This window comes from Hippoglossus stenolepis, chromosome 10 (assembly GCF_022539355.2).
Source record: "Hippoglossus stenolepis isolate QCI-W04-F060 chromosome 10, HSTE1.2, whole genome shotgun sequence".
NCBI lineage: Eukaryota > Metazoa > Chordata > Actinopteri > Pleuronectiformes > Pleuronectidae > Hippoglossus > Hippoglossus stenolepis.
In genome coordinates, this window is record NC_061492.1 from 7,608,537 (window position 1) to 7,635,187 (window position 26,651).

A 26,651-nucleotide genomic window follows, 5' to 3' on the forward strand; every position below is an offset into this window, starting at 1 on the left:
ATGTAGTATTTAATTGTAAGGTTATTGGAGTCCAGAATAACAGCAATTGGCAGTACAATAATTTCACTGGCTACAAATGTGTGGATGTGTGAAGATGTGAATGAAGTATTCATTCATTCCTTTTTATGTATTTCGAACATGTAAATTCAAAAAAGATAAATTATACAAACAAGTGGAAAAAATTATTATTTACAAATACTTAAATGATTCAACTTACAAAATCAAAAGGGAGCAAGAAGAAGTACAAAGTATGATGACTATATACTCACAATGTTTTTATTATATAGACTAAATAAATAGACAATGCTCCTGTTGTGGGTGAAGATTTATATTTTATCTATTATCATTTTGTCTTTTTTGATCACTGAAAAATTAAGGTGATTGATGGGATGTGTAGATTCACATCTTTATACTGAGCTGATGTTGTCAAACAAAAAAAATGAAACCTCTCTAATATCCAGGCCAAGATGTCTCCTCTCCTCTTCTGCACGTCTCCAGCGGATCGGACCTTTGTTTCTCGTCGAAACATTTCCAGCGACGTACACGCGTGTTCCCGGAAAAGGCCTCAGAGACAGCTGCATCGTTAGCAACGAAGCTAACACGGTGTCTCAACCTGTCAGCTAACGATGAATTCACCCGTTGTAATGGGGCTTTAAACGTTCATAGTAAGTGTTTATGACGCGTAGATCAGCAATTCAACGGTTGCTGGTTAGTTTTGACGTTTGCTGCATGTTTTTGTTGTGTTGTTATTATCGCCATTGTCAAGTTCCTGTGTTGTTAGCGTGTATTGTCGGTCACATGAGTGGGAAGTGCTGTACAAATATGTCACTGTCATGTATTGTACACATTATAATTCATAACTGCGGTTAATTAAATATATTAATTGAATGTTATTTACAGAGGAGTTTGTTGTATTGTTTCAGTTCTGTTTTCCATTAACTGCCCCTTTGTGGAGTTCCTTGTTTTCAATGTTTATGTCATCTGCTTTGCTCCAGGTTTAATAAGAACCAACATCCATCTGTGATTTCAAAATGCATCGGTGCCCCGATTGTCCCAAAACGTTCCCAACGCCGTCCAAACTGAAGAGACACCATCTGATCCACACCGGCCAGAAGCCCTTCAGCTGTGGATCCTGTGGGAAAGCCTTCAACCAGTCTCATCATTTAAAACTACATCTGCAGAATGTCCACCGCTCACGGCCTCCAGCGGGCACGCCACCGGAGGTTACTTCAACCAATCACCAGCGACCAAGCTGTGATAAACCAGTGGCGGGGACGAGCACGCGCGGCGGTGGCAACTGGGCTGAAATCCCGTCGACTGTGACTTCCTCTGTGGCCTCCCAGCCCCAGTGGAGAAGCACACCCATTTGTCTCCCTGTGTCAGAGACTGGAAACCAGTTCAAAACCACGTCACGTGTAACTGAAGTCACAGAGACTGTCTCGCATGATGTGGATCCGGTGCATCAGGATCTGGTCAATCCTCCCAATGTGAACCCATCTGCATGCGAAGGCCACAAAAGACACACCTGCAAAGTCTGCTTAAGGTCTTTTCATTCATCTCTCCAGCTGTGGATTCACCTTCCAACTCACAACAAGTCCAAACCGCCCGGGAGGGGCCAGAGCATTTTTAAGAAGGGCCCTAGGAAGATGAACTTTCAGTCACAAGAATCCAGAAGCGCCAGTAAAAGAATAATGTCTCTGAAACACCAGTGTCCTAAATGTCTGAAAGGCTTTTGCTCACCGTCCAAGTTAAAACGTCATTTTCTTATCCACACGGATCAGAAACCTTACTCGTGTTCAGTTTGCTGGAAAAGCTTCCGACAGAAGGGCCACTTGAAAACTCATTTAGGCACAGAAAATAAATGCCCACTTTCTGCTGCCAATGCGAGACTGAGACTTTCTCACGACAGTAAAACCTCACGTCCGCAGCCTGAGACGCAGCTTCAGCGCCCATCCAGCAATCAGGACTCGTCGGTGGAGCTCAAGCTACAATGTGAAATACGTGTAAATACTTTGCATGAACTGAACAAGACTGAAATCAAGTTAAATTCATTTGTAAAACCTGAACAGACGTTAAATCCGAGCTTTCAGTGTCACGAGTCCGGAGGACAAGGGTCGCAACACTTGACACAAAAAGATGTGAAACGATTCCGGTGCTTGGTCTGTAACAGATCATTTCGTTTGGAGGTGAATTTAATACGGCATGGTAGAATTCACTGGAACCAAAAGGAATTGGGAAGTCCCACCTCTGTGCAAAACTGTAATAATGCGAAAATGTCAAATTCGGACGCAATCAAACCTGCCGACCTCACCGACTTCAACATCATCATTAAACCAGAAACAGAGAGAGAGAATCGCAGGGACTCTTTTCCTCAGGAGGCTGCGTCCGTTCCACCAGCAGAACAGCCGAGGGAAACTTTCCAGCAGCGGAGAATCAACCCTTCACATCAGTGCCGCTCGTGTTCTAAATGTTTTCCATCCCCGTCGAAACTCAAGAGACACATGATGATTCACACCGGACAAAGGCCCTTCAGCTGCGAGTTATGCGGAAAGCGCTTTCGGCAGAAAACCCACTTGAGGGTCCACTGTCGCACTCACCTGTTGACCCGATATCAGAAGCAGCGATCGCTGTACATCAATCGGCCGCCTTCACGCGTCGGTGGGTTCCACACGAGGACGGCAGCAGACGTCCCGGTGCAGGAAGTGTTACGACATAAAAAGTGTAATGAGGCACTTACTGGCAGTGATGTAATTGCCGCAAAACACCCGGTTCAGACCCCTTCTACAGCAACTGTTCAGAATAATGTCAAGACAGAATCAGGGATCCAGTTGTTTCCACAAACCTCCAAGAAAAGTGAAGTTTTGCCCTTGATAACAGCTCCTAAAGGGACACAGACTGCTAAACCAGTGCAAATTCCTGGCAACACGCGACACAAGTGCTCCCAGTGTTTGAAGTGTTTTCCGAGCCCCTCTAAATTAAAAAGGCATGAGATGGTACACACGGGCCTGAAACCGTTTCGGTGTCCTACGTGTGGGAAAGCTTTTAGGCAAAGGACACATCTGAAAACGCACGAAGGGGGACATTGTACGAGGAAACTGTCCCAACCCGTCAATCAGCAGGCGAGCATCAAAAAACTGAAAACTCACAATCAGCAGCAGCAGCAGCAGCTTTACCCGAGGATCACTGTTTGTGCCCCTTCTCTGCAACACTCTGTAAACACCGACACACATTCGGTTAGTCGTGGTGCGACAATTCGAGACAAAGGTGTGCAGGATTGTACCGGGCCGGAAATACCGATCGCAAAAGTGAACGGTCCCTTTAAGACAAACACCAGAAGCAATTCTTTTAAAAAGAAGAAGCTTCACACGTGTCGAATATGCTGCAAGAACTTCTCTTCTCCCTACAAGCTCTCCAGGCACCTGCTCACTCACTCTGGCGTGAGGCCGTATAAATGCAGCTTTTGCAGCAAAACGCTCACCCAGCACGGCCATCTCAAGTTACATGAGCGCAGGTGCAGACAGAGAAGCAGGATCTTGGATTGTTCTCACAGAGAAATGGTAAATACCAACCATCTCCAGGAAAAACCTGTTGAAAACCTTATTTATTGTACAGATTTTAATTTGGATGCAGTAACAGAGCAGAGAGAGTCCAATTATAGTCCTGCTGGTGTTAGCTCGTTTACTGCTGGAGATTTAGCTTATTGTCCAGAGGCAATCGACACCGACTGGCTGGCAGTACCGGAAACGGGCTTACAAGAGGAGAATTATGAATTAGGAGAAAAAGTGGATCAAGCTACAGACAGTTCTGATCAGGCTACAGATCAGTTTAGCTATTCGTTTCCCTCCGAGCTTGCCTTTGAAATAAGTAAGCTCATCCAAAATCGAAGCACTGCCGCTCCACCTTTGTCACCACAGTACGAGGGTAATACGAATAACGTAGGAACACCCCGTCAGCGGGAAGGAGTGACGGCTAATTCCCTGAAAAACAAAGTGCGCGGTGATGTGAGTTCTGTGAATCTACTTCAGACAGATTCCCGAGGCGGGGACTGGTGTGAACCGGTGATCGTGTTTGAATGTGGCGAGTGCACGACAAACTTCATGAGCGACGACGATCTCAAGCAACATCTCTGTCCTGCTCGGGTTCAACCGAAAGGGACGAAGTCGACCGCGAGGAATCGCTGTGACGTCTGCTTCAAACATTTCGTCTCCCCGTCCAAACTTGAGAGGCATTCTCTCGTCCACACGGGTCAGAGGCCGTTCAATTGTGACGTCTGTGGCAAAACCTTCACTCAGAGATCACATGTCAGAACTCACAGACAGACTCATTGATGGCGTGACACTGAAATGTTTGGGTTTTTGTGCGCGTGTGCAATCTTGCGTTTATGGTGATCATGATATTGGATAAATATCATGTCTGTATATATATTTATGAAGTGTAGTGTATCATATTTTTCCTCTAAATAAAAATACATTTGTATTTTACAGTGAATCTTGTACAATTTACTCTGCACAATTCTCAAAATATATTCAAATAGTACAATGTACATTTTAATAATTCAAATATTTTTACGTTCATTATAATTCTAAACAATACTTTCCAACCTCAACAAACAAACTGGACTGGTCCACCAGGAGTGTGCAGGACACGATTAGGGACTTTCTATGATGCTGTGGTGGCTTCTGCTGTGTTTTACACTGTTGTCTTCTGGGAGTGTGGACGGAGAGGGACCGAAAAAGACTGAACAAACTGGTGAGGAGAACCAGCTCAGTCCCGGACTGCCCTCTGTAGTTCACTGAGGAAGTGGGTGAGAGGAGGATGTTGGCGAAGTTGAGCTCCATCATGGACAACACCTCTCACCCTCTACACGACACTGTGGAGGCCCTGAGCATTTCTTCACCAGCAGGCGGCTGCACCCACAGTGTGAGAGGGAACGTTTCCACAGTGTCCTTCCATTCCCACTGATGTCAGACTCTACAACAACATAACATCAAATAAATACTGGCTGTTTTTTTCTATCATCACAATCCACTTAGGACCGGCACTATTCTTAACTATTTAAACACTAGTTTGCACGTCTGTATCCTCCACACTTCCTATGTAGCATTATCATATCATATATTAATCATACAGAAAGTTTCTCAGTAAAACCTTATGCTCTTACATTCTTGTGCAATCATCCTCTACCACTACACTTTTCTGAAATACTTTTTTTCTGTAGTAAAGAGTGAATATTATGAACCATCGTGTGCCTTATTACTGCATACTATGTCGTACTGTGTACTATGTTTTGAGTAGTTATTATGTTGCGTACTTATATGTTCTGCCTATGTTTACACCAGGGATAAATCCCGTCTATGTCCTGTACATATGGTAGAATTGACAATAAAGTTGACTGATGTACATATTCTCTTTTTTTATTATTCTGTTGACTTCTTTTATATATTTTTGATTGATTACATATGTTTATTCTGTCTGCTGCTGTAACAAGGGAATTTTGGGATCAATAAAGTTTGATCTTATCTTAATTAAAAGTTGTATTTTTGATAAGAGTAATATGAAGCGGGTGCGGAACTGTAGACATGCTGTTAGTTGGCGGGGACGCTTTTCAGGGACGGACCCATCGAGGAAGTCGGTCGCACACAGCGCGTTTTGGTTGTGTACGTGCGTAACGAAGCTTTGAGCGTCGCTCCACACATGTTGTAAAACACACAAAGGTTAGTTACACTCACTTTGTATTTATATACACATTGAGACCGTGGATACCGATGTTATGATAAAAAACTATAGATACAGTCACCTGTATCTTAGTAACGCTAGCTAGTTAGCTTAGCTCGTTGTCTGATATTGTGAATCTACTAACGTGTATCTGTGTTATTTTACAATGCTGTTTTTAAAATTATGTTTAACGAACGAAAAACTGCTATTAGCGAGTGTCGCAACATTTCGAACTGCGCATATGAAACAGTTCTTAACCTGCTAAACTTTTAAAATCTAGCTAGCTAACTTCCTCAGCACTATTCTTGACGGATAGCTCAGTTACCCCACGTTTTTGAACTTGGCCACGTTAATAGTTACGTTCCTAACTTGATCGTTTCGATCCACAGCATCTTTCAAACAGTATTTGTACCTTTTCTTGTGTAGCTGCTCGAGAAGACGACCATGGAGAAGGAAACCCCCGCTAAAAAGGCTGCAGCTCCTTCTGTGTCCCAGATCAACGCTGAATATGTCACTCAGGTAATTTGAATAAAAGCTGTGGTCGATCACTGTGTTGAAATGAGTTTTAAGTGTTGATTTTTGAGGACATCACAAATGAGTTGGGCTATATCACCTGTAAATGATCCAATGGGCTTTTCAGTGAGTCCTATCTGTACTTGTTTACAAGACATGTTATGATCAAAATTACTCAGTGCATGTGTGAGGTGCAAAGATGGGGACGAAGGGGAGAAGTTTACCTTTTACAGAGGACTTGAGGATTGTGACTACAGATCAAATAATATCTGTGAAGGCTCTCAGTCATCCAGATATCTTCAGGAGTTGTAGCAAGTCCAGTTTTCTACTTGAAGGTGGATCAAATAACGTCCAGTCTAGATAGGAATCTCATAATCGGGGAATGTTCCTTGCTCCATATTTTTGTGTATTTGTTATTAAACCAGAAAATTGACACATTCAAGCCAGAAAGCCTCGACTGCTCGTTGTTAAACATTAAGGTTTTCCACATATACATAGCCAGTTCATGCACTGTTAGTTGGGCGGCTGTGGTGATAGAGCGGGTCGTCCACTAACCAGAGGGTTGGTGGTTTGACCCCTGGCTCCTCCAGACTCTTTGCTGAGATACAAGATACTGAACCATCTGATAGAAGAAGCGCAGCTTAAAGTTGCTCTGTATGAACGTGTGTGTTAAATGGGGAGAACGAACCATTTGACTACTATTGACATTTTTTCTTTTTTCTCGTTTCAGCTGGCTAATAAATATTGGGCTCCTCATGCAAAGAATAAACTGCCATTCGACCCTAAGGTGAGATATATCCATTGTTGTTTCTCAGAGGTATAAACGGGTAGAATGTTTGTAGTTTTACAAGTACGTGGAAATGCTCTAGTATAGTTTTATAGTACATGTTAGAGTAAATCCATACATTTTTTGAGCATAAGGTGGGGGTTCTCTGTTTGCCTGCACTCACAGAATTTTAACATCCTTTGCTGTTTGTTTAGGTGATGGAAGATGTGTATGAAAAAGAGATTCTCAAGTCCAAGTAAGTAAAAATACCATCTTTACTTTAAGTTGAACTTTCTTTTAAAATCCATATTACACATTGTACCACTTATTCATTTCATTTCTTATTTATGTATTTCCTTTCTGTTTTCAGATTTGCCATCAGAAAAATTATGCTGCTTGAGTTTAGGTGAGATATTGCACTTCCTCCGATTGCCTCTATTTATTAAGAAACCATCAACATTTTAAAACATATGACAGCAACTGGTGGATTGATATTGATTTATTATTTTATTTTATTTTTTAGCCAGTACCTTGAGAACTACCTGTGGGTGAACTACACTCCTGAGGTGTCCAGCAACGCCTACCTCATGTCCATTTGTTGCATCGTCAACGAAAAGTTCAGAGAGAATGTCCCAGCTTGGGAGGTAAAAACAAATCCATTACTTATCTAAGTTTAATAGTCATCAGATGGTAATCCCAAGTTTTGAGGAGACAATGTTTATACTCACACTTCTCTCTTTTCTGTTGTGTGGTTTATGTCAGGTGTTCAAGAAGGAGCCCAGCCACTTTCCTTTCTTATTCAAATGCATGATGAAGGCGGTGTTGGCAGGCGAGGAGACCGGCCTCACGCTGAAAGAACAAACCGTGCTGCTGGTCTTTCTGGACCACTGCTTCAACAGTCTGGTGAGGACCAGGACACTGACATCCAACGTCTAGACTCACAGGAGAAACGAGTCCCACTGGGGATTACTTATTCTTCTGCAAGAATGTTAAATGAGCATGTTTTTGTTTAAAACAGTACCGATTTTACTGAGAGTCTTCTTTTTAAATTCTGACTACAGAATTAAGTGGTTAAAGTCAAACGTTTTTCTCTCATAAAACCTGGTCACGTAGATTTATGTTGAAAATTCTGCGTCGCTTACCACAGCAACAGTAATATAAAAAAACAAAAATTGGCATTTTCTATTTTTTAAATTTGGCATTTTTTTGTATCACATACATCTTAGCAATATTATGAATGACTCTAACTTAACGATGATTGTTGTTGTAGACGATATGACTTGAAGGCTTTAGGATGAGAATTTAGATAATCAGAGTTTTACCTATTAATGTTTGCAATGGCAAAAGGCCTTGTTGTGGAAAAGAAGACAGTGGTTTGTAATGTCCACTAGGTGGCAGTCCCAGACCAGGCAGTCCAAGCTGGGTGAACTCCCCTCTGTATCTTCTGCAGCCGCATTAAACCACTCGGAAGCACTGCAGATGTCTCACTTTAAAATCTGCTGTGATAGCCTGCTGCACTTTGATTGTATCATATAAAGGCCTCTAAATATTTTAGTTGCAGACTTTTATTATGGGATGAAGTGTAATAAAAATCGGTCACATGCAGTACATTTTGACAACCCCCCCCCTTCTCTCTTTCTCTCCCTCTCTCTCTTTCTCTCCCTCTCTCTCCCAGGAGGTAGATTTGATCAGGGAACAGGTGCAGCAGCTCATCTCTCTGCCGATGTGGATGTGCCTTTTACCAGTAAGATGTCAACCTATTACCCTAATTAAGTTTCCCTGGTGGTTATCGGCACACACGAAGTACTGACTTTGCTCGATAATGCCATTGGAGAGAAGTGCGTCATCGCTATGACACCAGCCCTTAAGATGGAATAGATTCTACTGATTTGTTTCTGTCATGTTTTCAGTCCCGACTCCAACACGAGCTGAAGAAAGTTCCAAAGCTGCAGAAGTTCTGGAATCTAATAAAGAAGAAATCCGATAAGATGGAGGCCGATGCAACTGAGCAGTAATTTTATTTTCTCTGCTTGCTTGGTCAGATTTATCCAGACAAGGAAATCATATTGCAGAACTCTCCTCTGATTTCAGTTTTTCTGTGTGTCTCCCTCAGGGCGGAAAAAGAGAGGACCTTCCTCTCGGCTCTCATTAAGAAATTTCTCGGTGTTCTCATGTCAATACCGCCATCAGGTAAACAGAAGAAATTATATTTATTTCCCTTGGGATCTCATTGTGTTATTGCATCCAATGACTAAACATGGAATTCCCTCAGCAACAACAGGGGCCATTAGATCTTGGCTGTATTTTCTGAAAAAAATCTCATCCCTGGCTTTGATTTCTACCTCCAAATTCTTGTTAAAGTTAATGATCGGGTTATTTTCCAGTGACTCTGGTCTCAAAAAACTTATTTTCATGGTCTCTTGTTAGCTCTCTGTGCATGATTAATATACATAGGCTTTTCTCAAGCTTTCACAGGGTCAGAGACAATGTCATACAAACCTTAGTGTCAGTCTGAAACACAATATTACCCCTTCATCACTATTCTAGTTCCACCACCGCCTCCTTTCTTTTTGAGTCGTGTGGATGCAGATGGAGCATGTGGTCCAGCTGCCATTGAGCCACCAGCACTGACTACTATGTTGTAATGCAGGCTGACACAGAGGCCCCCCCACCTGAATGCTAAAAACAGAATATGTGCATTTGTGTGCTTAGGTAGAATTCAAACCTGACACACTAGATTATAATCTAAAGGCCAGCAGGAGTCGCATCACTCTAATACTTGCTGCATGCCTCAACGTTAAGTGCATACACACTTGCACACGCACACGCACACACACACGCACACCAACATGCTTAATGAGGGCTGAGGTCCCAGCATGCTGCTGTGCTGGCAATGCAGTATCTCATAGTGCGGCTCACACACCCAGCATGGCACCTTGGTGTTGTCCACATGCATTTGTTGTTCTCATGTCCTTGGTGATAACCGCACAACCTCCTTTCCATTGCTCCATCAGATATTTCTTTTTTTTGGCATTGTATGTGCATACCGTTGCGTCTGCTTCTCTGTCAGGTTGCATTTGTCATTGACAACATGTATTCTCTGATCTAAAGTGAAGTGCTAACCTCCATGATCTTCCTCCCTTTTCCACAGAGGCCGTATGCATGGACAAAGTACATTATTGTGAGCGATTCATTGAACTTATGATCGATCTGGAGGTAAGACACAGCCCTCGTGCACCATAACCTTATTCAGCAAATATGACATTGTGCTATATGAACTGTCTCATGCTCAAAATGATTACGGTAAAATACGATTCCCTCCCAAGCTAATTTTCACTCTGTATTTACACTAGAAGAGTGTAGGTCTGCAGTATATTTGCTTAATCGCGGTATCCTGACGAATGGAAGTGGTGTAGACATCCGTTTCTGCAGAGCTCATTTGCCTTTTGTCCTTCATGGTTATAGCTAAGTCAGGTCAACAGACAGTGGGTGAGTGTCCAGTCCCAGCTCCACCCAATGCGTCACTGTCATTGCTGTCTGCGAAACTATGCAGGATGTGAAACAGTATTCTTTGATCGGCGCGCGAGAGGTTATTTTCAGCCTGACAGCCAGGCTGTTCACATTCGGTTTAAGGTGTAGAGTAATGAGCAGTGTCTGTTTGACGCAATAGTTAGGAAAGAGATGAATCCCTGTGATTAAAGGAACAATAGGTCATATCATTTCTTCATTGTGTGGTGTTATCACTTTTTAGATTGACAACATGTCGGTCTAAATTTGCCATCAAATGTCTTAACCTTGATTCCTCATCGACTGTTATGTGCTGGAGTGAAGTCAAAGAATGTTTGGCAGGTGAAATGCATGAAGTAAGACCATTATTTAGACCAAAAATATAACTTGAGCTGCATCTATATAACAATACTTTTTTTTGGCTATGATAGGTATTTTTAAAGAGTTTTTGTATGCAAATGTGTCTGTATTCATCTAGTTAAAAAGATTTATGCAACAATCTATTGGAGAATTGGGATTGTACAGTTATGCTGTATTTAGTTTTTCTGCCTTTTCTTGTACTTGCACTGGGGCTGTTCTGCATCATATTGAGGAGCTCTGCTCAAATGTGCATCGTTCCGTTGTCCATCTGGATCAGCACCAAATTCTGATTTAACCTGCGTCACTGTGTTGGATGACAGGAGTTTAGGTTACAAGATGAATGCTTCTCATTCCACATCGAAGTGAACTGAAAACATACCAGTTCCTGTTGCAAGGGTTTTCATGTCCCTTACATGAGGTGCAATGTAAGCCCTGTCATTTTAAGGGGGATGGAATATCCCACAGAGATGATTAATGTTTTCATTAGTTCAAGAAATTATAAAAAAAAACTTTTGAGGTGGTTGGCTACGTGAAGTGAAGACACGATGCCACTCATGAGAGTTGCTCCTGCAGCCCTTTGCAGATCTGCTGTTTCAAACGAGCGAGCTCAACAGATCTCATCTGACCTGACTGCTGACAGGCCGGCCTTGCTGTTCTTGGCAGCGGCTAGTGGCCGGCAAGCTGACTGTCTCCAGAGACGGCTCCTGTCCCTTAGCACTATCCTTTTACAAAGCCTCAGATGCCTGAAATCCATACTTCCCCTCTCTGATGACGACCTGGAAATTAATGCAGGAAAAAAGACCCCCCCTTTTCATGGCTGTTTCATGCAGGCTGTCAGGACTGTGTTGAGATCAAAGATGGCTGCTGGATGTAACGGTATCTGTTCTCTCAGTCTTTAGGTATCACTTGCCGCAGCTGGTGCCCTTTGAAGAGCTTTTTTGAATGAATAGAATAATAGATTTTTCCTTTTCTTGGTGTTGTGCATTTTCCGTATTTTGTTTCATATTCCGTTTCACAATGCTGCGTCTGTTCTCTGGGCTGTTCTGCACTTTCAGCCTTCACAGTGTAATATATCTCAGACATTCTCTATTTGCACCAGTCGTCCTCTCACTCAGTTCATTAAAATGCTCAGTGTTTCTTTGGTATATTCCGACCAAAGCGCCTCAGTTATCTCACTTTGACAGGTTTCCTCTTGTTTCTGCCTCCTTGTCATGTTCCTGCTCCGCAACAAGCAAGTTGTAGTAGGTGAATCCGTTTCCCCACCCCCCCTCCTGTCAGCTTCGTAGCTCACTATCGGTTTGCCTTATCTTTTGTTTCTCGGTCATATGTTTCAAAAACAACCTCAAGACAAAAAAAGACCATGGATCAATAAGACGTATGGATAATCACGGTCCAGATTCTGGGAACTGTGGTTGTTGTTAGATGAATTGATTCCTCTGACCCCCCTGACAGAGGTGTCCGTTTATAATGATGCCACATTCCTTTTAGCTGTGGTGGACAGACATCAGATCTTCTTTATTTCAAATCATTTCGTTTGTTTTCCTAGCGTTATTTTGTACAAAAGCAGCGATTTTCCAGTTACATACGAAGTGAAAGTCAGTTCTGTTGAGCCTGTGGTCCAATGCCTTAACATGTTTTTCTGTGTGTTCAGGCCCTGCTGCCCACCAGGCGTTGGTTTAACACAGTGTTAGACGACTCCCACTTGGTGGTCAGCTGCCACCTGTCCAGCCTCACCAAGAGAGAGAAGGACGGACATCTCTTCTGCCAGGTACAACACACACAGATGTCAGATGTATTCATGTATGTGTGGAAATGATTGTAGTAACTCATGCTGTTGTTTGATCTTGGTAGTTGTTGGACATGCTGAAGTTCTACACAGGCTTCGAGATCAGTGACCAGACAGGAAACGCTCTGACGCAGAAAGAGATGACTACACTTCACTATGACAAAATCACCTCTCTACAGGTACAGATGTGTAAAAGGGCAAAGACAGACATGCAATTAGCCACAGTTGCTCCCATGCTTGCTTTGTCCCCCTCAGGTTTTTTTTGTGTATTTCTCACTGACATCTTTGGTGTGTTTTTTAGTTGCGATGTTTTATTTATACATTTATAGTTGAGTGATGGCTCTAGCCTCTCAATTAGAGCCTGAGCCTTGGTTGGCAAATAACATCCACCAATATGATTCTTTCACAGACATTTCGATATTTATGTAAATGTTGACCGATATGCATGTGTGATCTGTAGCAATTTTCAGTTATATATCCTTGTAGAAAGCACAATAACCTTTTCTTTATCATTTAAAAGTTGCCTATCCTGCTCTTGTAGTGTAAGTAATGTTTATTTTAAATTTATGTTCGCTCTTTGTGTTCTGTTTTCCAGAGGGCAGCTTTTGCTCATTTCCCAGAGTTGCAGGACTTTGCTCTGTCGAATGTTGCAGCTGTAGACACTCGCGATTCCTTGACCAAACATTTTGGGCATCTCAGGTAAAGCAAAACTTCCAAAGTGAATCGTTAAATGAACTTGCAGTTTTTATCGGTGCACAGATGGAGGGAGGTGGTGGGAGGTTATGCATGATTGGACTGAGTAAGATTACAGTGAACTGTTACTAATATAACTGCTTTAGTGTTGTTTCAGTCGACAGAACATTTTCCTGATGTGCACATGTACTTTGTACTTAGAGGTGATTCATAGTTGTTTTGCTTTATATCTGCCTCTTGTACAAATACTTTATACAGGACCCTTGGTGTTCTGTATGGTTTTAACAGAAAATACCTTAATTTCATGTCCTTAGCTAAACGAGTGTAATAGAAACAAACCCTGCAGCAAACAAGTACAGATGGAGATTTCCTTATCTGGCCCATGACTTTTAACAGTTCTTTGGACCACTAATACTTGTAAGCCTTGTATGCACACTTATACCCATCTTGGTCCTATATTGCATTAAAGCATCAGCACCACCGTTGCTGCCTGACTTCCCTGCTAAATGGCAGCTAGTGAGCCCTTGAACAGGCAGCTGGTACCAGCCAGAGAGAGAGGCACGCCTCATTAATTTAATCGATTTGCAGTGGCTTGAGAATAAACTCTTTGAACAGCTGTGTTTGTCAGATCATATTAGCTGGCCAAAGAGCCAAAAAGCACCCTCGCTTTTATGCACTAGCCCGTGTGTGGTTTTTCTAACTGGTACACGTGCGTGAAGGAGAAAAGACATTGATTTATTGGTAATTTGTAATTACGTGAGGGTTTCTAACCCTTCTTGGCATTTGATATCATAATAAATGTTTTTATTACTGACACAAGCTTTTAAACGGTCTATAAGCCTTCATGTTTTGGCTCTACAACACACACTTTAAGTGAGTTACTGATTAGTTGATTGTTTGCACGGTAAGTGATGTCTCTATTTGCTCTGAGGTGCAATGTTGGAACAACAGAAATATCCTCTTTGCAGTTGACATTTCCATATCTTATCGTCTCTATTTAACTTCTGCAGTGGATTATAAATGCTTAAACCCTAAGTTTCTTTGAGTCAGGCAGGTGGTTATGAGCCGATCTGAATCCGGTAAAGACTTAGCCGAACCATTTCATGCATTTCTGGAAGCTCCGCTCTTTTCCCCCAGAATAAGGGTTTTGAATGTAGCAGGAGGTGCATTGTTCCCTTCTCCACAACTGTCACCAAAGAAGCTCCTGGGTAACTCCAAATATGCCAATCAGATTTAACAAGGCACTTTTCATCCAAACAACTCATGCTAATGCCAGTTTATTCCAGATGCGCTACCCGTGGGCTTAGCTCGCAGTCACCCGCGCTCTGAATTTATCCGCTAAGTCCCCCAAACACACAAACGCAGCATTACTGCATAGCCTGCCCACACATTTACTAGCCCATTCTCCCACATATACACAGACAGACACACACATACATACACAGATGCTTCTTCTGGTTACGTAAAACACGTTGAGTGTCATTTCAGGTCAAAGATGAATGAGCACCTGATTAAAGCATCGCTTTGTGAAAGGCTAGAAATGGATGAAGGAGTCGTCCCTTCTGGAAATGTTGGAATAATTGGTGTAATTTGTTCGGTGAATTAGTTGTTGAGCAGGGTCCTGTCACTGAAAAGGGTATTTTTAGTCCATCACCTTCACTTTTCATTGAATCCTGTTCTCAGGGTTTCATCAGACAAAGGAAAGAAAACAGAATAAGGGTGGAAGCAGTTTCATTTTCAGCAGATTACTTTGCCAGAAAAGCCATTTATCATATTTATCTGTTGAATGTAAAACGAGGCTTGTAGTTGACTTAAAAGCGCCCTTAACTTACTCGGTAATATCAGTTGTGCCAAAAACACACACACCTCACCTAAAATGACATCTCAAAACTTAACAAGGGTCTAGACATCCCTCAGGTTGTAGAGTGAACTTACTGTTGGACCACTTACTGTTTTGTCCACATCCTTACCTTACCCTGCCCGTGGCTCAGCTGTCAGTCATGACCTGGTCCAGTCATCTCTATTACTCAGAGTGAGCTGTTGTGCTGCTGCTATTTTGTTGCTAAGGGAAGGAATGTCCACATGACCGATGCCAGGTCATCCACTGGGCCACCAAACTGCAACATTGGCAGAATTGCCACCCCATTGGCCGAGCATGGCCTCGCAACTCGCAGAATGCATGCAGATACACGGATATGGTCGGTCAGTGCCACGTGTGGCTGTCCGGGCCTGTCACAATGTGTCCAGGGCCTGTCCTTTGCTGTGTACCAGACCCTGCCTGTGTCACAGTGTGTCAGCCTGATTAACACAGGTCTGTATGCAGAAAGCCACGCCTCGGCCTTTCGAGACGGAGATGGGCTTTGATTTTCATAATCCTGTCGCATCAGTGCGGCTCGGCCCCTTAACACACACGCTGACAGGGCAGGAGTGCAGAGTCGGAGCAAACAGGAGAATTGCTTTGTGCCACAGAGCTAACAAGCACAAAGAATTTGATAAGGCTGTGCATTTTCACTCGTGTAGAGTTGTTGCTGTCATCACAGTTTAAATAAATCTCCCTCAGATGGCAAAGTGTTGCCCAAAGTATATAAATATATTTATAATAATATTAATGTTTTTATTATCATTATGTAATGTTGGTAGACATCAGATTGTCACGTATCATGTTGTTATCTTGACCTTCACCATTTCAGTCATTACCAATTCATTCTCACTGGATACCAATTGCTTAATTATCATCCCTGAGAAGAGTGTTAACTGAATTTTTAATATGCAAATGTTATTTATCGAGCCGACTTGTTTATCTCATCTCTCTCCGCAGCCCCAACACGCTCCACCAGGTGGCCTCGTACCTATGTCTGCTGCCAGAGCTGCCTGAAGGGCAAAGCACCACCTATGAGAAGGAGGTTCTTCTTGAGCTGCTGGTTAGTGGCTTTTATTATATTGTCTATGCATATTTGAGAACTCCCAAGCCATAGTGGCTGTGATGTGAAAAGATGTGTCTTTTTGTGTTCTGTTGCATTTTGGAACAGTCAAATCTATAACTTGGTATGTGTCTTTCAAACAAGGCAAATTATATGTGAGGCCTCACAGCAAAATATATTGTTTTATTTATACAGTTTCTTGATGGGGAAAAAATGGGGCATAAGTCACTGGTCTAGTCCCGGTCTTGTTGTTTTTCTGTAAATAAATATAATGTATAATAAAAGTAAAATATGCATCCCAGGCAACCTTTAATGCCTCAGACCTTTTAAACTGCCCATACAGAGATTGTTTAGTTAAGCAAGGGAATGAAGCATGACCTCATTTACAGTGCTTGTCAACCATCCATATAAAAGATGTAGCGTCGGTACTGGTGCACCCTTTCAAACACTGTTGGTGAACAGTTATTCTTCAGAACAATAACCGGCCAGTCTGACGCTACAGCATAATAGCTTTTGTGTTTCTCGTTTTAGAGTCATTAATTAAAGATGTTGACCTTGGAATACATATAGTATCCCCTCTTGGCTGGCTGGCCCTCTTGAATTTGCCTTCTAATCCAATTACTGCTCTATGTGGCTATTTGTGTGACGTAGGGTAAATTGAAGACAGTGCTGATGAGATAAAGAGCTTGTTTTTTAAGTATCTTTCGCAAGGTGGTCTCTGGTTCCCCATCCCTCGCTCTCCCAATTTTCCTTTTTAAAAACCCCTCCAGGAATCATCTGGATCCTTGTCCCATTACTCTCCCCTAATACACACTTATACATGTGGTGTAGACCTCTTCATCAAAGTGGCTGTTTTTAAGGCCGCCCTGCAGTTATTCATAATTACCCACTCAGACCCTCCCCACGTCCTCTTTGAGAACCGATGGAGAAGAGCAGTTTCTTAATCATCTGATTAGATTGTTGTTGAAGACAATGTCAGGGGACACATATTTGTGCGCCTAAGGTTGCCCCCAACAACCAACATCTCTGACCAGGTGGGGTTAAGGGGAACGGGCCACGAGACCAGAACTGTGCCACACAAAAGCAAAACAATGATGCACACTGCAGAGAACGTGGTCATAAATATGCTGAGGGAGGGATGAACCGCTCTCTGAGAAGTAGAGCTGCTTTCACACCAGCGCCAGGGTTCGGCTCATCTAGGCTTTTTTTTTTTTTTTTCTCTGGTGTAACAGATGAGCTGGTTTGTATTCAGCAGCAGATTTCACCCCCTTGACGAAGTGAATAATTCATTTAATGTGTCTTTTTCCAGAAGAGTAAAGGCACAATGGAAAAGATAGTTGTGTGCACAACCACAAAATCTCAGAGGAGCGGGTGCTGAGGTCCAAGACTAATGTAATAAAGAAGAAAGATACTTGCGCACCAGAGTAAAAGCTTTTCCTCTTATCAGCAATGTTCTACAAAACAATTTCAATTAGATGTCCCTATAAAAGAAAATGCTAAATTAATGTGTATGTAACAAAATTACCAGTGACTTCATTACTGTTATATAAATTGTTTATATACATGTGAATCACAGATCTAATCACAATACCTGAAGAGATCCTGTTGCTTTTGACTTATTACTTGTTCATATCCTCTGACACAGCTGCCAGTCCTTCTAAATATAAACACATAAACCAACGTGGATTGCTGATATGTCGGAATACACGTTAATATCTCGCCTTTAAAGGGGCCTTTACATTTTGGCCCATTTTGAAACATTTTAGCAACATTGATCCACTGACGTTTAGCAGAGGAACTACACTGAGGGGAATACAAGTGACAAAAGCTTCAGTTAAACCAGCTCAACATGTGTGAGATTAAACTAATGTTTTGAGTGACCGGATTTTGAGAAAATGATTTTTTTTAAATTCTAGTAAGGGATAAAAGACATGAAACAGCGAGACAAATGAGGAACACGTGTTCATTAACCCAATTTTGTGTGGCTGTCCTCTCTCTCTCTCTCTCTCTCTCTCTCTCTCTCTCTCTCTCTCTCTCTCTCTCTCTCGCGCCTTACACACACAGGTATCACGTCACGAGCGCAGAATCTCTCAGATTGAGCAACTCAACCAGATGCCCCTGTATCCAACAGAGAAGATAATCTGGGATGAGAACATCGTCCCGACAGAGTACTACTCGGGCGAAGGTGGGCATTGGGACTGTGTTTGCATGTCTGTGTCTGTGAATGGTTAATATGCACTTCAAATAATTTCAGTGTCTAGTCAGTCCCTTATTGTCACAAGCGTACGCCCACACCTTGTTGTGTCTAATCCTTGGGGCACTCGACGGAGTGAAGTGGCAACCCTCTCTCAGGGAATCCTCTTTAGTTGGCAAGGACACCCTCAGAAACTCACACACTATTAGTGATTCAAGCTGCGTCCGTCATTTACTGCAATATGTAAATGTGCTATTGTCTGCAAAAAAAACCCTAGTCGTTATAACAAAGGTAGCTACATAAAACTGGACATTCAACCTCTTTGTAATTTGATATAAAAAGACATCTTTTGATTGACTTACTTCAAGTTTGTGTTATTACTCATGCATTTTTTTTTTTTTCAATCTGGGTGTCTTTTTATCTGTCCTTTTTCTCAGGCTGCCTGGCGCTGCCTAAACTGAATCTCCAGTTCCTGACGCTCCATGACTACCTGTTGAGGAACTTCAACCTCTTTCGTCTGGAGTCCACCTATGAGATCAGACAGGACATAGAGGATGTGGTGTGGCGTATGAAACCATGGTGAGATGTCCTCAATTCTCCAAAGCCACAGGAAACGTGTGGTTTAAATGTTTTCATTTGTTAAAGTCACATTAACCGTACTGCTCTCAAAAACATCAACGTTTTGAAGAAGACATGGGCCAAAAAGCTCTTCCTTAGCTCAGGCTTGAAGAATCTAGATTTGTGCAGTGAAATCCCTGGGTGACACTCAAAGACTGTGATAAAAGGCTCATACAGATTCTGAGTTTGAAATAATATTGTTGTACACACACTAATAAGCATGACTTGTATTTTTTCTCCCTAAGTAGAACACATTTCTACCATTAGCTCGGCTACAGCACACTTCTTATCCTCCGTCTTCTTCTCAAACTGTGGCATGATAATATTTTATTAAAAGACGGTGACATTTAGAGCGACACATTTGGAAACCCACTGCTTAACATAATAAGTGCTCCCATTATGTCAAGTGATGTGGCAACTTGCCTGTTTGTTGCTGCTGCAAAAGTAAATAAATAAAGCAGTCTCGCTGTCCTAAATCCACCTTGTTTCCAGTCTTGACAGCCCACAGTACTTGTCTGACGTTCCTGTTGTGTCTGTTCCCCTACGCAGGCAATCAGAGTACGGTGGAGCGGTGTTCGGCGGCTGGGCCAGGATGGCTCAGACAATCACCGCTTTCTCCATAGTGGAGGTTGCCAAGCCCAACATTGGGGAGAGCTGGCCTGCTCGTGTACGAGCCGATGTCACTGTTAACCTCAATGTGCAGGATCATATCAAGCATGAGTGGGAAGGTAATAAAATACGTCTTTATCATGAGGAAAAATATATTTTGTATTTATCACTTTATATTTGATTCGTCTGCTATGTTATTACACATATATACATACAAACATTATTACCCTTTACTTATTGCACTGCCACACCTCTACTTTTCTTATTTCCTTCTAGAAAGTGGTTTATAACCTCTATATAGTTTCCCTTTACCCCTCTGTCCCATCACACTGGACCTTGACCAATGACACCTGCCTACCTGATGTTTCTGTGAAGACATGCCATTTCTTAGTAGCCTCCGCCATTAAGCGTCTTTGTTTTATTCCCTGATCTTTCATCCATGTGTGTTTGATAGGGGCGCTGTAGATAATGTTAACAGGCGCATGTCAACAGTGAAAGACATTGATTCACTGGGGACATAGAAGGCACAATGAAGCCTTCAGCGGGGGCTGTCCACTATCGCTCGCCAGAGAAAGATAAGGGACTAGGTTCACATGCCAATTTTCTCAGTGGGGAAATGCTATAGAAGTATTAAATTGGTGTAAAAAAAAAATAGAAAGTTTAATGTATCCCAAATTGATATCTCCACTTTCTTTATACCCATTTTTATGGTTTTACTTTCCTCTTTGTTATTCAGTGGATGTATAAGGTGTAACTTGCTCCTGTCCAGTAGCCCTCTCCCCATCGTATAATTAGAGCCTCATGTTTTAAAGATCAGGCGAATGCTGACGGAGCGGTTTCAAACTTCTCCACTCTACTACTCTTTTTATTTTTTTCACCAACACTCCTCTATCACCTCTTTCTGTTTGTGTCCTTTTTATTCTCCTTAAAATTCTTTCTCTGCCTCTAAATCCCTGTTCTTTCAGTCGTTCTCTCTATCTAAGCGCTCTCTCCCCCAAATCCTCTCTCCCCGTAGGCCTTCGGAAGCACGACGTTTGCTTTCTGGTCACGGTGCGGCCCAACCTGCCCTATGGCACACGCTTCGACCGGCGCCAGCCCTTTGTGGAGCAGACTGGCCTGGCGTATGTGAGAGGCTGTGAGGTGCAGGGCATGCTGGATGACAAGGGACGTGTCATTGAGGAAGGTATGCATATAGTGCCCCTCCTCCTTCCACACACACACACACACACACACACACACACACACACACACACACACACACACGACATCCATCCTCCCGTCAGACCTCCTACACACAATCATCCAGCGACTTGTCCCCTCGACAGGTTCAGGCTGCGGTTGTCATGGTAACGACCACAGTGAGACCTGACCTGGTCACATTAACATTCCATTAGCCCGAGGTCGACGACAACACCTGAGAGCTTTGGGCCTTGCCCCCTGCTTTATTTATTGGATTTAAGGAGAGATGTGCTTCTGTAAGACGACAATGAATGAATGAATACGCTTGTCCTGCAGAATACAGTAATGTGATATATAGCATACATTCACCTCTATCTCTGAGTTACTGCCAGCAGCAATGCATTCTAACATTAGAAACCTGAGTTGTGCGCGGCCTTATTTCCCCATTAAAAGCCTTAAAATCTGATGTAATCAAATATACTTAGAGAATCTGTTTCTGTGTATCCACACAGAAGGAATCCCCCTCTGACCAAATCCGAAATATCTGGTTATTCTTAGAAAGTGAAATATATTCATATAGTAACATGATCTCAATTTACCGTGTTGTGCTCTTCCCACAGCTCAAAGCTGCCCCTCTGAGTGGTTGGTTCTGAGTGGTTAGCCTGCAGCCGAGCTAGTCTAAGTGTTTGCCTTTCCCCTGTCGTAACATGTGTCCATGCACTGAAGCAGCCTTTCCCCCTATCCCCTCTCATCTGTTTGGATTAAATATGCAGAGGGCAGGGATTTCTAAAAAGACATCCTGCCAGCCGGTGTCGGCTTGGGTAAACTTTCAGATCCCCAACAGGGATAAGTGGTACTCCAGCTGACTAGGTGGCGGGGGAGTAGGCACATAAATCACAGGGCGTCTTGTGAAGGTGTGGGGGGAGTGCAACCCCCGAGAGGTGCATTTTGAGACACTTGTGATTGAGTTGAACCATTGTACCATTGTATATTTACTTGCTATAAATTCACCTATTAATAACTGAGAGTTGGATACAATGGCACATAGTTGTTTTGACGGCTCACACGCAGACACGCATACATGGGCACAGACTTCAGAGGCCAAAGGATTGAGTTTCACTCTCCAGCTCTGTGCCCTGCAGCACCATACAAGAATCTATTTAGACATCTATGAAAGCTACACATGCTGCACTGCACAGACTCCCGATGGGAGTGAGTCTTAAGCCCGTAGCCTGTCAGTCAAGCGCCGGCTCCTGTTCCTGAGGAGTCACAGTTTTTATAGCACCAAATAACGAATTAAAACCAAACTTACGGGAAAAAATGAGCATTTGAACAAACATCAGTGTGATGAGAACTACTTCAAATGACAGAAACCATCTTTGAGAAAAATTTGTTTAGTATTGTTTGACTTTTTAGTTTGGTCCATGTCCTATCCACTAACATGGAGGAGGTGGGATAAATGACCTATACTGCAGCCATCCACCAGGTGGTGATCAGGATGCTTTGGCTCACTTTTGGGGAGCTGTCATTTCAGCCATCTTTATATACAGTCTATGGTCTAAAGCCATTTCTTTTTTTCAATTTTATTATCTGTATGAGTATTTATTTTGATAGTACACTGAGATTGTAAAAGTGTTTTAAAAATGTCCTATAAATTTCGACTTATTACTCCTATATTAATCACTTATCTAACCACTTATTGTTCCAGGACCTGAACCAAAGCCAAAGCTGCGAGGAGACGCCAGAACATTCCGTGTTTGGCTGGACGCCAACCAGTATCAGCAGGACGTGACCAGCAGTATTCAGAGTTCCACCGAAGACCCGTATGAGACTTTCAACATCATCATGAGACGCAAACCCAAGGAGAATAATTTCAAGGTTTGGACCCCGTTCTGAAGCGCACAGGTCACTCACCCGCACCACACAGTGTGTTTGAGTGCTTTATCTTCAGTCCTTGAGCTCTGGTCCGACCAACACCACCTCTTGAGTGATGTATGGCACATATTATACTCTCTCTGGAATTGTAGCTGTAAGGTTGGGGTCAGGGCAGCTCTGAGATTACCACCCACTCAAGCCCCCCCCCCCCGCCGGTGATCCCAGTGGGAGACACTTCTCACTGGATGGTCATACATACTGACCTCCGTCTCACCCTTAAAGGTCCAGTGTGTAAGGTTTAGGTGAAAGGGATCTGTTGGCAGAAATTGAACATAAATAAGTATTACTGTGTACTGTGCCCCATTAGAGCCCCATTGTGGTAGCAAGGCAACATTGTATTTTGTACCAGTATATTGTTGTTATGCTTTGGGTATCTTATATTGTCATTATAACATAGTGGAGTCTCAGCAGCGCCCTGCTTTTAAAGCTAGTTCACAAAAGGTAAATCTGCATTGATATTTCTATCAAAGTTTTCAGCATGTCATAGAAGTTATCAGTGCTAATGTGTGAAACATCTATTAAGAATTACACCTGTCGTGTGATGTTTTTTCCTTCGTTTTGCTCCAGTTCCTTAAGAATGAACATGCACAACTGCGCAAAACTCTTCTTTTCTATCCTTGTATTATATGTATTATATAATGAGCTTCTCATTACAGCTTTGTCAAATGAGCTTTGTCTTATTTCGTCAGAAGTTTTTGAAGCGCTCCTTTTTTTTTTTTCTTCTTGAACTTGAAAAACACAGGAACTAATGGGTATTCAAGAAACATTCTCCTCCATCTTTGATGTGTGACACAGATAAAAGTAAACATGTTTTCTGACACTGTGTTTGATGCATACGGTATTAGACAGTTTGCGGCTCATTAAAATATAATTGACAGTCAGTCAAATTACCTGCTATCCCATCAGCCCACCACAAAGCTATTCTTATCCCACTAAACCTCCTCTTGTGGGATGGTTGTCTGTTGTCTGATTGTCTGCCTCGTTCAGTTTGATTTTTCTCCTTCAGGCTCTTGTTTTTATGGTTTTATATCTGACATATCTCTTTCTGTTTCAGGCAGTGCTAGAGACCATCAGAAACCTGATGAACACAGAGTGCGTCGTCCCAGACTGGCTTCACGACATCATTCTCGGCTATGGGGACCAAGGCAGTGCCCACTATTCCAAAATGCCTAATCAGATCTCTGCGTTGGACTTCAATGACACGTTTCTGTCTTTGGACCATTTACGTTCGTGTTTCCCCGGTAACACCATAAAGGTCACAGAAGAGAATCCTGACCTGCAAGTCCCCCCTTTCAGGTGAAAGTCAAACATTCAATTATAAATTGAAAGAGAGAAATAATACAGTGGACTAGATACAATTGATTCCACAATACTACATATTGTATTGTATGGTAAAATGTTGGTTTATGACCATAATACTATTTTCCATCCTTCTTTTGCTTTTTCAGAATCAAGTTTCCCATCTCGAACAACTCAGACAAAACCAAGAAGAGAAAGGCAGATGAAGAAGTGGAAGACAAAGAGGAAGACATGACCTTGCTCGTTGAGCCCTATGTCCCGCCCAACCGGGGTCCGTATCCCTACAACCAGCCCAAACGGTGAGAGGTCAAGGCAAAGTCACTGGTCCTCCCATTAACAACTGGTCCTGACTGTATCGATTTTGCTTGTCCATGTTTCTCTCCATAGTTTTTCTTCCAGTGTTTAATGTAGTGGTGCTTTTTTGGTTGTGGTTTTTGCCAACATTAATTGTTGCTTTATTATTCCTGTACTCATTAGAGCACCACAACATAATTACCCTTCATCAAAATTTAAGATTCATCTACTGGTGTTTAAGGATTTCCGGCTTACGCTTTGATATTTAAATCTTGATGGCATCAGCATGTCCACAGGGAGTTCCCGCTTAATGTACTTTCAAAAAAGTTCAGAACAAAGCTTGCAGCATTAAGCGCCTCTTAAAAATATTAAATACAGTTGAGTAAAAATGTGTTTATGTTGTCAAGAGCAAAAACTTCATTGAACTTCATTCAACTTTTTCTTTTTACAGGAACACAATTCAGTTCACTCCCACTCAGATCGAAGCCATTCGAGCTGGGATGCAGCCAGGACTCACCATGGTAAGGACGTGGTATTTAGGGTTTCATTGTATGATCTGCTCACACAAGTTTTAAGGTCGGATCGCAGATTTCCAAAGAAAACGACGACAAAGAGAGAAAAAAAGATAAACAGACTCCAAAAGTTATAATAATTTTGAATATTTGGCTTCAACGGAAAAAGTGAAGCCAAAAAATACATAAGTCCAGTCGTATAAAGGCATCATGCATAAGCTTGAGTGAGTGCCAATAGTGCAGGTTCATACTGCTCCAGCTTGACGAGAAAGCTTTGCAGACATTAATCTTAGTGATGAATAGCAAGGGAATTCCCTCAGCAGTAAATTTGACAACTCAATCTCCATCATTCCTGTAGAGTGTTGACACATTTCCATGAAATCCTCACTGTAATTTTTGCCTTTCCAGTGAAATGTTCAACCCCGACATAAAATGCTATAGAATCTTAGCTTTGGATAAATCCAGTTCATACACACATCCAGAGCAATGTCATTCCAGCCAGCTACTGTATCTCCAGAGTTGGGTAGCTGACACTTTTTTGACATAAGTGCTACTCCGCTGTGGTGACTAGAAGCTGGCACTGAGCTCTGAGTTATTTATTGTTGCAGCTATCTGAGGTAAATAAGGCGACGAGGCTATCATCGGAGTCGTAAAACAACTCAACATGCAAAGCCTCCTCTGCTGCTCTCCTCGCTCCCTCTAGCCTCCCCTCTTGGCATGTGTCACAGTCATTAGCAGCCATAACAAACACACACTACCTCCCAGTCTGCAGAGCTTGGCTTTCATGTTGGGAAACCAAGGAGCTGATTATGTACTGATTTATGCAGGGGCATCTAATTGTACTTACTATTTTTAGCCCATATTACTCACCTGAGAGACCCACACTCAGACCAACCTGTTTCATGAATATTTATTCAATAAATTAGATGTTATTCCCCCAGTTAAATACATACAAGGCTTATTATTATGGTAACAGTGATGAAGAAACTAGAAATTAGATCGTAAGATGTATTTTTTTTTTCTTCCTATAGCTTTTCTCCTTTTTCTGGAGCTCTCTTGTTTCTCCCCCATCTGTGCAGTCAACAGGACTGTCTTGTCATGCCAGGCAACACCACTCTGCACTGGGTTCGTCTGAGCGTGGCTAACGATGGGGCACTACCCTAGCCTGTTCTGACATGCCCATGGCCGAGCTGTCACAACCACTAGATTGTCTACAGGGGGGGAGCGCCTTTGCAGCGTAACCTAACTTCTGATTATGCTTCTCTTCTCCTCCTCTTCCTTTCCATCCATTCTGCTCCTCCAGGTTGTAGGACCACCAGGTACCGGAAAGACGGATGTTGCCGTTCAGATCATCTCAAACCTCTATCACAACTTCCCAGAGCAGAGGACCCTCATAGTCACACATTCAAATCAGGTTAACCCAACACACACACACACACATACACACACAGCACTTATGCACTAAAACCAAGCTCTGATCTCTGAAGAGTTTCCCTCTTTCCCTCAACACTTTGTGTGAAGCTGTCGAGAGAATTTACAGTTTGTGCTCTGAACTGCCCATTAATCAGGCCGTAGTCATATTCAAACCTTGGAGGAAACATTTTTAATCTAAGCTCCCTCCTGCCCTGGTCTTACCCCCCCACCCCCAGTATTTAATCATAAAGTAATCTGCTATTGTTTTACTTCAGTGAAAACTTGCCAGAGGGAAACCTATCCACATGAAGTATAGCTGGAAATAACGATAAAAAAA

General features: G+C 42.5%; 2 protein-coding genes across 3 annotated transcripts in view; both read left to right on the forward strand.

Moving 5' to 3' along the window:
* The first annotated feature begins 500 nt into the window (after positions 1-500).
* On the forward strand, positions 501-4,481 carry LOC118115891 (zinc finger protein 770-like). Its single transcript, XM_035167096.2, has 2 exons — positions 501-665; positions 996-4,481. The coding sequence occupies exon 2, from the start codon at positions 1,032-1,034 to the stop codon at positions 4,326-4,328; it is 3,297 nt and encodes a 1,098-aa protein (XP_035022987.2). The 5' UTR covers positions 501-665; positions 996-1,031; the 3' UTR covers positions 4,329-4,481.
* Positions 4,482-5,582: 1,101 nt separating this feature from the next.
* aqr (aquarius intron-binding spliceosomal factor) overlaps positions 5,583-26,651 on the forward strand; it is a 47,670-nt gene continuing 26,601 nt past the window's right edge. For both annotated transcript variants that reach the window (XM_035167092.2, XM_035167095.2), the window contains exons 1-24: positions 5,583-5,714; positions 6,142-6,234; positions 6,959-7,015; positions 7,210-7,250; positions 7,365-7,400; positions 7,518-7,638; positions 7,757-7,897; positions 8,670-8,738; positions 8,905-9,005; positions 9,108-9,184; positions 10,146-10,210; positions 12,513-12,629; positions 12,713-12,826; positions 13,243-13,346; positions 16,159-16,261; positions 18,326-18,446; positions 18,893-19,034; positions 19,623-19,801; positions 20,698-20,865; positions 22,570-22,739; positions 23,851-24,092; positions 24,245-24,394; positions 24,841-24,910; positions 26,205-26,315. In XM_035167092.2, the coding sequence (XP_035022983.1) occupies positions 6,160-6,234; positions 6,959-7,015; positions 7,210-7,250; positions 7,365-7,400; positions 7,518-7,638; positions 7,757-7,897; positions 8,670-8,738; positions 8,905-9,005; positions 9,108-9,184; positions 10,146-10,210; positions 12,513-12,629; positions 12,713-12,826; positions 13,243-13,346; positions 16,159-16,261; positions 18,326-18,446; positions 18,893-19,034; positions 19,623-19,801; positions 20,698-20,865; positions 22,570-22,739; positions 23,851-24,092; positions 24,245-24,394; positions 24,841-24,910; positions 26,205-26,315 (2,574 nt within the window). In that variant the 5' untranslated portion in view covers positions 5,583-5,714; positions 6,142-6,159. The remainder of the gene's footprint in view (positions 5,715-6,141; positions 6,235-6,958; positions 7,016-7,209; positions 7,251-7,364; positions 7,401-7,517; positions 7,639-7,756; positions 7,898-8,669; positions 8,739-8,904; positions 9,006-9,107; positions 9,185-10,145; positions 10,211-12,512; positions 12,630-12,712; positions 12,827-13,242; positions 13,347-16,158; positions 16,262-18,325; positions 18,447-18,892; positions 19,035-19,622; positions 19,802-20,697; positions 20,866-22,569; positions 22,740-23,850; positions 24,093-24,244; positions 24,395-24,840; positions 24,911-26,204; positions 26,316-26,651) is intronic.

Excerpts from the sequence above, each read along its gene's own strand:
- LOC118115891 (XM_035167096.2), top strand. The coding sequence starts at position 1,032 with ATGCATCGGTGCCCCGATTGTCCCAAAACGTTCCCAACGCCGTCCAAA.